Raw genomic sequence first — 14,498 nt, forward strand, 5'->3', positions numbered from 1 at the left:
ATGAAGTTGTTTTTACCTATCCGTCCGTCCGTCTCTCTGTGTGTCTGTTTTCATTAAAAACATAAAAAGCTGTTCATGACTTTTGACTATGTGGAGCAATAGCTTTAATATTTCTACGGTGTAAACCTTGTGACATGACTTTTTTGTACCAACATTTTTTCTCTGATCTTGAAATCCGACTAAAATTTAACCTGGCCCATAACGTTTCAACAATTTGTTCTTGGACTCTCTTACTTTACTGTATCCTTTCAATAGGTAAATTAAGGAATGACTTTAATTCTTGGCCAAATTATTCGATATAACCTGGTTTGGGTCAGTTAACGCTTTATAATCCGCGATGCGGATTATAAAAAAGCGTAAACTGACCCAAACCAGGTTATATGAATAATTTGGCCAAGAATTAAAGTCATTCCTTATAATTCATTTTTAGAATAATTAAAGAACTGTGCTGCTTTTTATGAGTTCAAATTTGCCGCTCAAAAATACAATCGTAACTAGACCTTTTTTGTCGTTCAACAAAAAACGGAGGGCTTTTTGACCCCTAAAAAAGTCAGGAGCTTAAAGTAAATTGGTTCTTACATAATAAAAATTCAAAAGGTTAATTATGTTTTAAGTTCTGATGATATCAATAATGAAACTTAACAAGTCACTATATTCATCAACGGCTACTCAAAGAGACATAACTTTTTTATGCTAATTCAAATATATGACACAAACGACTGTTTTTCAATTCAATAAAACTCCTATAAGGGGTCAAAAAAGACCCTACGACATATAGTTCTTAAACTGCCTGTCTTATGCTCAACTCAAAACCGAAATCACTTCGAGGATTTAATGAGTAAATAAAAGTTTTTGGCTTAAAACGATTTTCTGTCCTGACTCCTAAAATCCATTTTATTAAAAAAAATATATTTTCATCGCTTAACCACCATAAACAATGCTAGAGTATTATTCATGGGAAATATCACAAGAATTGCTTGCTTCCCTTTTGAGATAATGGACATTGAATGATTTATAATTTAACATAGAGATTTCTATAGATAAATTCAAGGTACTTATAAAACCGGAAGTACGCTTCATGTACATTACAAAATTGAAAGATAAAAAGCATATTAGACTCAAACTGATGGACAAAGAGAGATAACTCTAACGAAGTTATTTTTGAAATTACTAAAAAAATACAAAGTTTCAGGTACCTAAAACACCCGTAAGGGTCAAAAAGTGAACCCACGGACCATTATTTTTTAAATTCCCTTCTTATGCCTCACTCAGAACTGAAATCAGTTTGTAGATTGGTTGAAAAATAAAAAAGTTAGAGGCAAAAAACGGTTTTTCAGTACTGACCCCTTAAATCCCTTTTATCTGAAGGAACCTTGTCTCATGACCTATCCACCGAAAGAAAATATTTGAGTTATTATTCATGTGAAATATCACAAATATTGCTTGCCTCCCTTTTGAGATAATCGACAATGAATGATTTATAATTTCACACAGAAATCTCCATAGACAAATTTAAAGTACTATAGTAGTATAAAACCGGAAGTACACTTCATATGCATACAAAAATTGAAACATAGAGAGCATATTAGACTCCAAACAGGTTGACAAAGGGAGATCACTCTTGCACAATAATTTTTGAAAATACTTAAAAATACGATATTTAAGATCTCTTAAACTCCTATAAGGGGTTAAAAAGTTACCCCACGGACCATAATTTTTAAATTGTACTTCTTATGCTTAACTCAAAACTGAAATCAGTTTGATGATTGGTTGACAAATAAAAAAGGGAAAAGACGATTTTTAGAGTTGACCCCTAAAAATCCCTTATTGTAAGGGATTTGGTTTTCATAACCTTTCCACCGGAAGACAATTATAAATCAATTATTCCCTGTAAATATTAAAAGAAGTGTTTGCTTCCCTTTTCAGATAATGGAACAAAAATGATTTTGTTTTACTATTGAAACTCCCATAGACAATTCCAAAGCCTTATAGAACGGGAAGTTCTGCTCTGATGGACATGAAACTTACAGTACAGCCTTTAATTACTTTGATAAACAATATATATCCTTCAAAATAAATTTCCTACATTGTTTTCAAAATTTTAAATTTCAATCCCCCCTTTTCTTAACTTTTGATTCCTATAACACAAAAATGTACCATCGGTGTAAAAACACTAACGACGACTTTTTTGTAGACAATACTTTGAGGAATATATTCATTAATTTTGAACAAAATTGCATGTGAAATAAGGAAAGTATTAGGGTTTAAAGAAATTTTAGTTTCTGACTGATAAATACCGGAAGTGACGTTTCCGGAAGTGCAAAACCTTACTTACGCGAGACTTTTTGATATGCTGTCAAATGCTAATGTTATAAATTACATATCTCCAATGATGTTCTTTAAATCCTTGAGCAAAAAGTGTTAGGTATAATAATAATCAAACAACACGAAAACAATAGGGCTTTTCGCCTGAAAGTGAAAAGCCCTAATAATGGAAGTGATGGGAAACGAGGGGAGGTAATAACTGATACACATGATGTTTGTTTACATGATGTAAGATCGGGATACTGTTTGAAGTTAGAGGTACATTTTTTATTCTGGAATTTTACATGAATTGCGAGGACTGGAAATGAGGGGACAGTATAGATAAGATAATTAAGCTGGTCGTCAAGGGGATGTGTCCCCATACCAAACCAGATTAAACAGAATAATTTGCGTTCCTTTTTAGAAATCAACCAATGAGAGACTAGAATACAAACAAAATTAAATTATATAAATATTTTTGTCATTGACTTTAAATTTTTGATAAACTTCTTAAAAACTTTACACTGTACCTTGGCCATAACTTTTGAACAGTATATAACCAGGACGTTTTTGTTTCACGTGTATACTCCTTGAGAAAAGGCATTCTTCTCGATAATAAAAAAATAATAACTTTTAACCTTGGTGTATGACTTGTGTTTTTTTGCTTGCATTTTAGAAACTTCGCCATTAGCTGTCATACGGCGAATGTAAACACTTCTTGAATTTATATAGATAGCACCATCTCTTTCACTTTGTATTGTGGTATTTAACAAAAATTGAAACAAAAAAAGAGGAATTAATGAATTTATACGCATATTGAAGGAAATGATCCGAGAGCATTAATATTTGTTGATAATATAACACCTTAGAGAAAAAGCTCTTTTATACATAATTTGAAATCGAGTCAAATGAACAATACACCACATCTGTTTTGCACACGGACAAACTAAGAATATTTGCAGTACAAATTAGGCCTCGTTCCCTTTTTCGAGCCTTAACAATGCTGCGAATGTTAGTAATGTAAGTGTTTCAATGTAAAAAAAATATTATTACTCCTTGGAAATATTTTCTACAAATAGAAGGCAATTACTTACTATGAGTGCATTGCAGACCTTGATATCCTGATACACACCCATTTACACAGTCACCATTTACGACATCACATTGCTGTTCTTGACAATAAACTGAACATGATTGATTACAATATTCTCCATAATATTCTGGAATATGGCATCCTATCTAACAAATGGTACTTTTTATTTGAATTTCTGTTTATCAAATGTTTAATCTTTCCAGATTATCCCAAAAAAAAAATATTTTTATTTCATGATGGGATATTTATGGTTAATTAAGGAAAATGTTTAAGAATGCTAAATAAATATATTAGTTATACTTGAAATCTCTTTTATCTTCTTCTGCATTTTTATTGAAAAAAAATTACATACAGTAATGTTCTGCAATTTACCGTAGACTTCCAATTCACACAATTCATTGAATGCGTACGTAGAATAGTAACCAGGATAGACAACGCCAGGTTTCCGTTCATTATAATATATTACATAACGTCCATACAGAGAGCAGTTGATTCTCTGGTCCTCTATAGGTGTGCCATTCACATTCTGTATCTCATGGAAACAAAGATGGCCATCGTACTTTGATGTCGTGTTTGAAATGAAGAGGGAAAATCCAGCAAATCTGCCAGTGTATGCACTTGGACCTGAAATGTAACCGATTGATTTAATCCACTTGTATACAAATTTTATATACTGTTTATATATGTACAAACAATAATTACATTTATACTACTTACTGGGATAATTATCCGTCCTGTAGAAGATGTTGATGTAACTGATGCTGACCACACTCTGTAGATCTACCCTCCATTCTGCAGTTTGATTTTTGTCAGCTGATATTGTACACTCGTTACCTTTTGCTCCACGGTCAGTATACTTCACATCCACAGCCTTGTCTGCTCCCCAGATTTGTGAAAAGTTGGTTTTCTGCCAGGCAGGTTTCCCTAAAGCTAAATTTTCTATCAAAAGACAATGAACTTATCATTTAATAAAAAAAGGTGTTGTTAATTCTATGCGAAGATATACAATTACGAAGCGTTTGCAATTTGATTTCGCTGTTAGTCTATATATAAACATTAGGATGCTTTATGATAATAGTGATGACTTTATCAATTTATTTGTTAATTTCCATTACATGTTTAGCAATATATCCTTATCACATGTATAATGGGTTAATGTAATTCATTCGATACGCAAGGGCAGGCTATTTATACGAACAAGAAGAAGGTATAGTTTTAGCTTTATTGCGCCCTAAAAATGTAATGACATCAAAACGTTTTGAAACTTGCTTAAATATTAGTTAAATAAATGACTCTGATAAATCAGAAAAGAATATGGAATGAAAGTTTACCATTCTGTAAATATGACGTCATTAATGTGAAGCATTTTTCTATCTTCAACAGAAAAAGCCTCAAAATGGCACATTTCAAGGGCGATTTTCAATTCTTCAAAATCACCTGTCAGTTTTGAATACTTTTAATATTCCACAGAGCCAAAATGAATTTGAACTACTTTATATATATTGGATTCCGAAACTTCATAAGAATCTTTACAAACAAAGACACATTGCAGGTTCCAGTAAATGTTCAACCAAGCCTCTTTCGTTACTTCTCACTAAAATATTGACAGTAGTGAAGGAAAAACTTCAAGAGTACTGTACAACTATATATTCAAGAAGTGGTGTAAATCAGATGTGGATACTTAAAAATTCTAAAGAACCTTTGGACAATTTGAAATCACAAGACTTTACAAAAATCAACAGCTTAAAAACTTACGACTTTTCAACTTTATACACAACAATTCCCCACGACAAATTAAAATCCAGGCTTTTTTATATCATTGACAGCTGCTTCTTCAACAAAAATGGAACTCGTGAATTTACTTACCTCGTCATTGGTCATTTGAAAAATTATTTTGTTAAAACAGATTCTGATTGCACACATAAGTACTCTGAAGTTGACATCAAGAAGATGCTTGAGTTTCTGATTGACAATATCTATGTGGTTTTTGGAGACCAGGTATTCCAACAATCTATTGGAATTCCTATGGGTACAAATTGCGCTCCGTTATTAGCAGACTTATTTTTATATTCATATTAAGCAGAATTTATGCAAAATCTTATGCGTGAAAAGAAGAAAACACTTGCTGTGGCCTCCAACTCGACATTTAGATATATCGACGGCGTATTGTCAATTAATAATAATAATTTCCATTCCTACCTCGGCACGATATATCCCGGTGAGCTTGATATAAAAGATACCACAGAGTCCGACACTTCTGCTTCATACTTGGATATTTTACTTGAAAAAGACACTAATGGTAATCTAACAACCAAGCTATATGATAAACGTGATGACTTTAATTTTTCTATCGTCAACTTCCCTTACTTATGCAGCAATATGAATATACCTTCATCATCTGCATACGGAGTATATATATCTCAGTTGATTCGATACGCAAGAGCATGCTCTACGTATGAACAATTCCTTAAACGAGGTAAATTATTGACAAGCAAGTTGATGAAACAAGAATATCAACAGTCTCGTTTAAAGTCATCATTTCGTAAATTCTATAGTCGATACAATGACCTTGTCAGCAAATACAATTTATCATTGAGTCAAATGCTGACTGACGTTTTTCATACCAATTGTTAGTCCATTATTTATACACTGAATTGACAACGGCTTTTTTCCGTTATTTCCTGATCATGACAATGAGCACTCGGCGGGTGTGACCGGTCGGCAGGGGATGTTCACTCCTCCATGGCACCTGATCCCACCTCTGATGTTTCGGAGGTCCGTGTTTGCTCTGCTCTTATTTTTTATATTGTTTAATGGACGTTTAGATTGAATACTGTTCGTTATTTCCATATCCTTCCTTTAGAAAATAGAGTCCACAGCCGTCGCCCACGTTAATTTTTTGATATTTTGTGCAAAAGTCAATAACAAATCACACATCTCAAGATCTTTGTGGGCGATGCCTGTGGACAATGTTATATGAAAGAAAATTCCATTTAAAATTGGTGTCTTCTGCAACTTTTTAAGAAAATACGGGAAAATGCACATGTTTATGACATCATAATTAGCATTTAAAAACACATCTGAGAAAAATGACTTGTATGATTTTTCTGCATTGAATTTCAATTATTGAAAAAGCATGAGTTTTCAACTTTTACACCAGTTTCATTTTTTTTTTAGAAAATCACAGAGCAAAATTTGTATGGAAACCATACCTTCTTCCTAAAATGAGATGAGATAAGACGTTGACAAGGACGTTAATGAAACAGCAATATGGACAGTTTTGTTTAAAGTTTTTCTAATTTCTAAAATTGCAATGGTTTATAAAATAACCTTGGCTGCAAATACAATATATCATATAGTCAATGTTGATGGACTTTTTGCTTAGAAATTGTTTGGGCATTATTTATACTAGTAATTTTTCCTTTTTTCCGATAATGAAAAGTAGCAAATGACACGTGTATTTGACCGGCAGCTGATGCATACAGGGTATGATCCGTCATGAGATTTTTAAGAGGTCCGTGTTTCTCTGCTGCTCATTCATATTGTCTAAATGATCTTTGGAGCTTGAAAATTGGTCTATAAAACTATTATATGCAGACATTTGTGTAGATTTTTTGCGAAGATTATAAACACTTTTTTCTTTTAAATTATTTACTGTACCTAATAATACGACATTGACCTCTCTTTTCATTGACAATAGACACATCAATTGCTAGAATTGAGTTATTTTGAAAGCCAATAATTTTGTAACTACAGTAGCTATGGTGTTAATGAAATATATATTTATATGAATATTTTAAGCCATAAAATAAAAAAGAAATAATAAGAACTTTATCATTTAGTGAATGAACATAAAATGTCGTTTTCTTACGATATGCACAAGTACAAGTTGCAAACAAGCTGACGTAAAAAATTCGGAAACTCATCCTCTTCATTCTGTAAGAATTAAAACTTTTAATGACGTACTACGCATACAAAAAGCACACTTGTATATTAAATCAGTTGATATAAACTTAAAACAAAAATCAATCGTAATTCAGTTTATATATTAATTTTTTCCCCTATGAGTAACTGGATTTTAACTATAAGATAAAAAAAATCTAAATTATAAGATATTAATTAATAAAAAGAAGATGATTTTTATAAAAGAGCATTGGTATCTCATGTTTGCATTGCCTTTAGTTTGGCTTTCAAATGAATTTTTCATATTTAGTTTGCTGACATAATATATTGCATTGTTTTATGGCCTTTTAAGCTTTAATACTGTTAGTTATCTCCATATATATTATTTTAATTCGTATAGCTACATGTAGTTCTAAACATAGCTATTCCTCACAATTGTTCCTCAAATGTTTCCCTTACCTTGCATCTGTGCTTGATTTCCATTAAAAAAGATAACTTACTGCTAAACGGCCTTAAGTGTCAAATACAGGTTATTTGAAGGCCTTCACAAGCAATTTGTATAAGAACATAATTTGTGATAGTTCTCGAATTGAAGCAATCAACGGTTAAATAATTGTATATGGTACTTCTTCATTCTAGAAATATTTATTGCTTAATTAAGGTGGCCCATAACATAACTTTCTTGATGAGGTACTACACATAACAACAAATTTTAAAAAATCCATTTGAAAATAGACAAATATTGTGATGTCGAAATCGTTGAAAAAAGTTACTTACTGATTTGATAGGAATTTAAGCTTTATGTCTTAAAATGAGAAGAGATATGTAAGGAGGAAATTCTGATTGAAATTTAAAACCTTGTCGAAATAAATTTTAATTGCCTTGCTATGTTTACAGTATTGTTGCTGAATTTTAGTTCAGTTGGTCAAAGAACAGAAGAGCTTATGGCATAGTAAGGTGTTTGTCGTCCGTCCCTTTGTCGGTTATTATTAGTCCCCTACCGGTGAAACCGGAGGGGACTATAGGTTTCCTCTGGGTCTGTTTGTCCGTTCGTTTGTCTGTCTGTCTGTCTGTCCCAGTTGGTTTTTCCACACTTTTTTTTAAATGCTGGCAGGTATTGAGCTAATTTTTTGACACGTGGGTGTATCTTGATGAGTTACAGATCAAGTTTGAATATCTTTGCGATTCAATGATTTTTACAGAATTAAGGCCTTTTAAATTTTTCAGGGTTTTCCGCACTTTTCTCCTAAACCCTTGCAGATATTGAGCTGGTTTTAAGTATAAGACTTTACCTTAATTAGTTAAAGATCAAGTTTGCATTTTGTTTTGCTTAATTGAATTTTAAAAGAATTACAGTATTTTTATCTTTTTAATTTTATTCCATAATTTGGTTAAATATAGGGTTCGTGATGCACCACATCCATGTCGTGATGCACTCAATTTATGTCCTTAACGAGATTGTCATGAACTGAAACTTGCTGGATAGATTTTATAAATTGATTAATGATAGATCAAGTTTGCATTTCGTTCTACTTCATTGATTTCTGAAGGAATTGCGGTATTTTTTTTTAATAATTGGGTTCACAATAGGGATTGTGATGCACTAAATTAATATCGTGATGCACCACTGGATCAATCGGCAATCCTCGTTTGACTCCGCTACGCTCCATTCAATTTATTATGTGCGAAGTACGAGTCATCCGTGGAATTCCGAGTGCTACTGGATTAATGTATCATGATTTGAAACTTGCTGAATACCTTTATAGTGACAAATATAGATCAAGTTTGATTTTTTCTTCTTTTTTGTTCAACCATGTAAAATAAGCTGTTCTGATCAAAGCATTTGTATGTGTGTCAAATGACATTCAAAGACGTCACGAGTCTTTCTTTGTAAGGCAGATCCAAAATATTTCATTCATATCTAAGTAATAACTGAAATGTCCATATTTAAGTAACAATTCTTCATACACAGGCTCTAATAAAATGTCACACGAAAGAGAAAAGGGGAACCCGGTAGGGGACATGTATTGCTTATGCAATACTCTCTCATAATGCTTGTTTTTTTAGTGCTTCTCCTTTTGTTTTGGTTTTGGTTTGATTGTAATAAAACATATAGACAATTCTAAGATATATGTCGAGTCTTGTTCGGTCACTTGAATCTACACCACATGAGGATGCTTCATATACATGTATAACTATTCATGGCTTTGTTGACCTTGAGAAGAAGATTTTTAAAGATTTTCCATATATATTCCTATGAAAAACTTGGATCGTTTAATGTGGTCCCTTTCTAACCCCGGGGGTCATGATTTGAACAAACTTGAATATACTACCTACAGACTCTTCCATATTAAAGGTACTTGGACACAGATTTGAAGTTAATATTTACTGTATAATATCACGAATTATATATTTTGAAAAATATTAATACTATAATCTAGAAAATTCAGAGTAGACACGTTCGAAAGCAAAACAAACACACAATATATTGTCAGTCCGTGCAGTTGTGGTAAGTAGACTGTGACGATTGAACGCACCCGGTGAATTCTAAATATAAACAATAACAGAACTCGAGCCCTGTTTACAAAAACTGTGTACATAACACGAGTGTGCTCGATTTGCTAAACTCTGTACGCATCTCTTAGTTCGGAATGACGATACTTTGAAGGTGTTTTGCTTTCTAACATTTCTACTCTGAATAAAATTATTTTTCTTGATAAAAGTTTTAATATTTCTCATTAAAACACATCAAAATTGCCACTTTTCCTAAGAATTAAGAATAAAAGTTAAGAATAAAGTTAAAATTTGTGAAAGTGCAAGGATGTGTCAATCAAACCCGCCAAAAAATTTAAAGTTTTAATAACTTTTAAATGAAATAAGATTTTTAATCAATTTTTGTGTGAAATGCTATTAAAATATGTACGAGGGCCGTTCAAAAATTACGCGGACTTGTTGCACAGAAGAAATATTTGACGACATAATCGGGCAAAATTTCATAAATAATATAAAAGAATCTTTTCTTATTTGGTCTGCAAAATTTCATATCAAAATGTTGTAAATTGGTATTAATTTTGAGTGATTTTTCAGGACATACCATTAAGTCACGGCGCAGCAAAATCTTCGACGTCACAAGCATTATAAAAAATATGTGATTGAGCTTTCATTTTCTCAACATTTTCCCTTGAGTACCTGTATAGTTTGAGATACCTTATCTACTCAACGTCAAAACACCATTTCTTGTCAAGCTTAAAATCTATTAAACAAGTAAAGAATATTCTTTTTTATGTTTTGAAAATAAAAACTACTTATGACATACAGTGTGATATTGGTGACTCTCAATCACGTTCTTTACAGTCCGGATAAAGTTAACTTTTCGTCTATAATCTTCTTCCCGTCCTCCCGTATAGCCTTTTTACAGAGGTCTAACTGTCTAAAATTTCAATTTGCTATTTGTGGGCGAATTTCACGAGTAGCCTAGTTTACTACATGTTTTATTATGCATATTTTGGATCTATGTTGCCGATATATCGAACATTACACATATTTTAACAAAAGTGTGGTGCGCCGTCAATTCAGGAGACGTCATTTTCACAGTCGTTTTCACGGGAACTGCATCAGAGAAAAATCACTATATTTCTGTTAGTACTTCAAATATTACGTCCGAAATCTAAATACATAATAATAGAACAATTTAAAGGTACATTTGAGAAAATTGTTGAAAAATATCGCGAATTTTAGAAAATCAATGAGTTAAATTTTTGAATCCGCATGCTTTTGCTTCAATTTTTTTGTCGTGCGCCGTACCTCTCCATCAACGATATCAACATACCGATAATTTTAGTAAATTTTTTTTAAAATACAGAAATGTTGCCCAAAATTTATTGGAATCTTTAAGATACATATTTCTGTGAAATTTCATAACTATATGACGTCTGTAAGAATAAATAATAGCACAGTCCGCGTAATTTTTGAACGGCCCTCGTAATTAGTGATATTATACAGAAAAAATGAGAAAATATTAACTTTAAATCTGTGTCCAAGTACCTTTAAAAAAACAGTCATACCTGTGCTATTCTCGAAAAGATTTTGTTCTTATATATATCATATGTATTCCTAAGTTACATATTACATATATATTCTTATGTTCAACTTTGATCGTCCATTGCGGCCCCACCCTACCTCCGTGGATCATGATAAATTGAAAATGTATAATAAAAAGCTAGTTATCCTTTTTTTTTCCTTTTTACTGGATCATGATAGTTATATCAAGAAAAATTGGTCATATGTAAGAAAAAAAATCCGCCAACATAAAATCATTTTCAAGCTTGAAGGTACTGCTTTTATTCATTTATTTACTGACTTTTATTTTCTACTGAGAAGTTTTTCCAGGTATTTCATTTTCCTGGTTAACCCTCCACCCCTTTATAAAAAAGTTCTAAATATTAAGTCCTGTTTGTAAAAATTCGATAACAAAATTGATTCGGCGAGGAACGAAATATTATTCATGCACGAGAAAAAAATTTCATTTCCGTTCAACTTTGATTGAGAATATTTTTAATGATTGATAGTTACACGTACTTTATTTGGTTTTTACAAATTTTAGAAATTTCACTTTAACAATATAACATAAATGTAAAATATACAAGGCCTATTTTACTTATCAAAAACTTTAAGCAAAATTTAACATTTTCCAAATTAGGTCAAATTTCAAGGACAAAGTCACAAGATCAAAAATGACATTGTGTTTAGAAAGGTATTTTCACAATCAATACAATAATTCAAGAATAAAGTTTTTGAAAAGTAAGTCAAACTTCAAGTTCAAGGTCTTGAGGTCAAAAATCATAGTGTTTAGGAAGATATTGTCACAGGTAATACACAGGTTCAATGTGAAAGCCATATCGTCCTCAATTAAACTCCAAGCTCAAGTTCAGGGGGGCAAAAAGTGTATTGAAAAAGGTCTTGTCACAGGTAGTATACTTGTGTAATATGAAATTCCTATATTTTCTCATTCAACAGATACATGTACATGTATATCCAAGGTTAAGGTTTCTTGACGGACGGACAGTCTGGCCGACTTATAGATTTACAGATGGACAGACGAATGAGATTTTATGTCCTCTTGCTTTCGCAAAAGCGGGGGATATAAAAGATATAAGGTACATGTACTATATGTACATTAAACATTTATAATATTTGGCGCAAATTTCAGAAGATTAGCGAAGATTGGATTGAGATCAATACTTTATTTACTTTACGGTATTTACATACATATATTTAATTGGATCATGTTATTTATTAAGAGTAAGTTGTTTTTCGCTAGTACGCTTAAAAGAAGACTGTTTAAATATTAAGCGCTCACAATATGTTACATAGTAAAAAGATACAATTTTGTAAAATAAATTTGTAATTCATACGAATGATTTTAATCTTACCTTAGAAGATATTTTGATAAATGCAATTCTACATTTTTATTTGATATACACCAGGAATCAGTTATAAACTTGGCACAACTATTTTGAGAATGATTTGTAATATTTCCCCCTGTCTATTTTAACAGATGCACAAAAAGATTAAGCACCGTGAAATTTATTTGCTAACGAAACAGTACCTCACTAAAATTTAAATTTTCAACCAAGTATTTTTGTATTAGGCTATCACTTTCCTATGAGTCGCTATAAAAATTCAAATGTAGGATGACATGACAATTAAATGTGCAAAATCTAGTGACACGCAATGAGACAAAAGGAATTTTTAAGATAACATCTGCTGGGGAAATTTTTCCCTCGTTTATATATATATTTATTTTTTATTTTACACAAGAGATAGAATTTCAAATTTAGTCACGTATTTATCTAAGGGTTTTATAGGGACATTGTTAACACAGTGATTTATAATGATCTTTAAATTATTCAAAACGGATTTCCTACATGTTTTTTTAATTAAAAGAAAATCATATTTACCAAGGTATTATTCCATACACCAGGATAAAACAAAAAAGGCCATCAGCATTATGCAGGCAGATTTTCAAACATTATAATATATGAACTGGAATCTTTGAAAAGAAGAAGGTACAGTTTGAGCCGTAATGTGCCCTAAAAATTGAATGGTCTTTAAAAAAAGTTATAATGATATTGGCTTTAACAATAGTTGAGTAGATGAATATGATAAATCATGAAAGAATATGGCATGAATGAGGACCTTTCTGGTAGTATGACGTCATTAATTTGGTGCATTTCCAAGTATCATGTAGAAAAGCCTCAAAATGACTCATTTCTGTGCTTATTTTCCTTTAGAAAATAGTGTCTGCCACCGTCGCCCAATTCTTCATTGTTATCTATTAAACACTCGCAAAAACTTCTGTCTGTCTGTTAACAGTGTCCGTGCTAAAATTTTGATAAAAAGATTTTCTGAGTGTAAGGAATTTTCATGTTGTTACTGAGTGTCATTTTTCCAAACTTTTGGTGCTAAGAGAAAAGGCATAAAATTATCTATTACAATTGGAGAAGAATACGATTTCGTACTTTATCTGATGATTATTAGAAATCTTTACATTGACTTGAGTTACGAGACATAAAATCAGCATATGGATGCTCATATAATTTTTTTCACTTATGCCTGCAATGCCTGCGATCTAAGATACATGAGGTCAACGTCTGGTAGTTTTTGCAAACTCCATGTTAAAATCGCCAAAGCATAGACAGTGACTTAAAGTATACGAGGTCGGAATATGGCTGCCTATGAAAGTTGTATGTTCAAATATGCCTGCGTTTACTCTGAGCTATGTTACATGTGGTCATCATATTGCTACTAATATAAATCGTACGTTATAATCTCCCTGGAGAGAGAGAGAGAGAGTAAGTTACACGTAGCATGCCTATAGTTGTTTCCATTATTTGTATTTCTGCCTAACCTCAACATAAATTTGTTTATAAATTGTCTCCATAAGGTCAGCATATGAATGCTCATATAAACTCATTTTAGTCCTTGTAATATGTTTAGTCATTGAGATACACATGTTTTTTTTCATGTCTATGTACAAATCTGTCTGCATTATATTAATAAAACATTGTTTCTATACATTCTGATTTTTTTCACAGTTAATTGTAAAATTAATTACATGTATTGTAGTGTTACCATAGTCAATCAAAAATTGTCATAAATCCTCTTTTTTGGCAACTTTTAATTCAATATATGTAAT

General features: G+C 31.6%; 1 protein-coding gene across 1 annotated transcript; it reads right to left on the reverse strand.

The window, feature by feature from the left end:
• Window positions 1-3,398: 3,398 nt before the first annotated feature.
• On the reverse strand, window positions 3,399-12,814 carry LOC134270416 (uncharacterized; the record flags this gene model as incomplete). The annotated part of the gene is made up of 5 exons (XM_062752642.1): window positions 12,733-12,814; window positions 7,269-7,333; window positions 4,115-4,336; window positions 3,770-4,021; window positions 3,399-3,539 (listed from the first exon to the last, which is right to left on the reverse strand). Coding segments are annotated over exons 2-5 (679 nt in total), but the record flags the coding sequence as incomplete, so codon positions are not given.
• Between the last annotated feature and the right edge of the window lie 1,684 nt (window positions 12,815-14,498).

This window comes from Saccostrea cucullata, unplaced genomic scaffold (assembly GCF_032062105.1).
Source record: "Saccostrea cucullata isolate Sc308-1 unplaced genomic scaffold, CSIRO_AGI_Scuc_v1 ctg3590, whole genome shotgun sequence".
Lineage (NCBI taxonomy): Eukaryota > Metazoa > Mollusca > Bivalvia > Ostreida > Ostreidae > Saccostrea > Saccostrea cuccullata.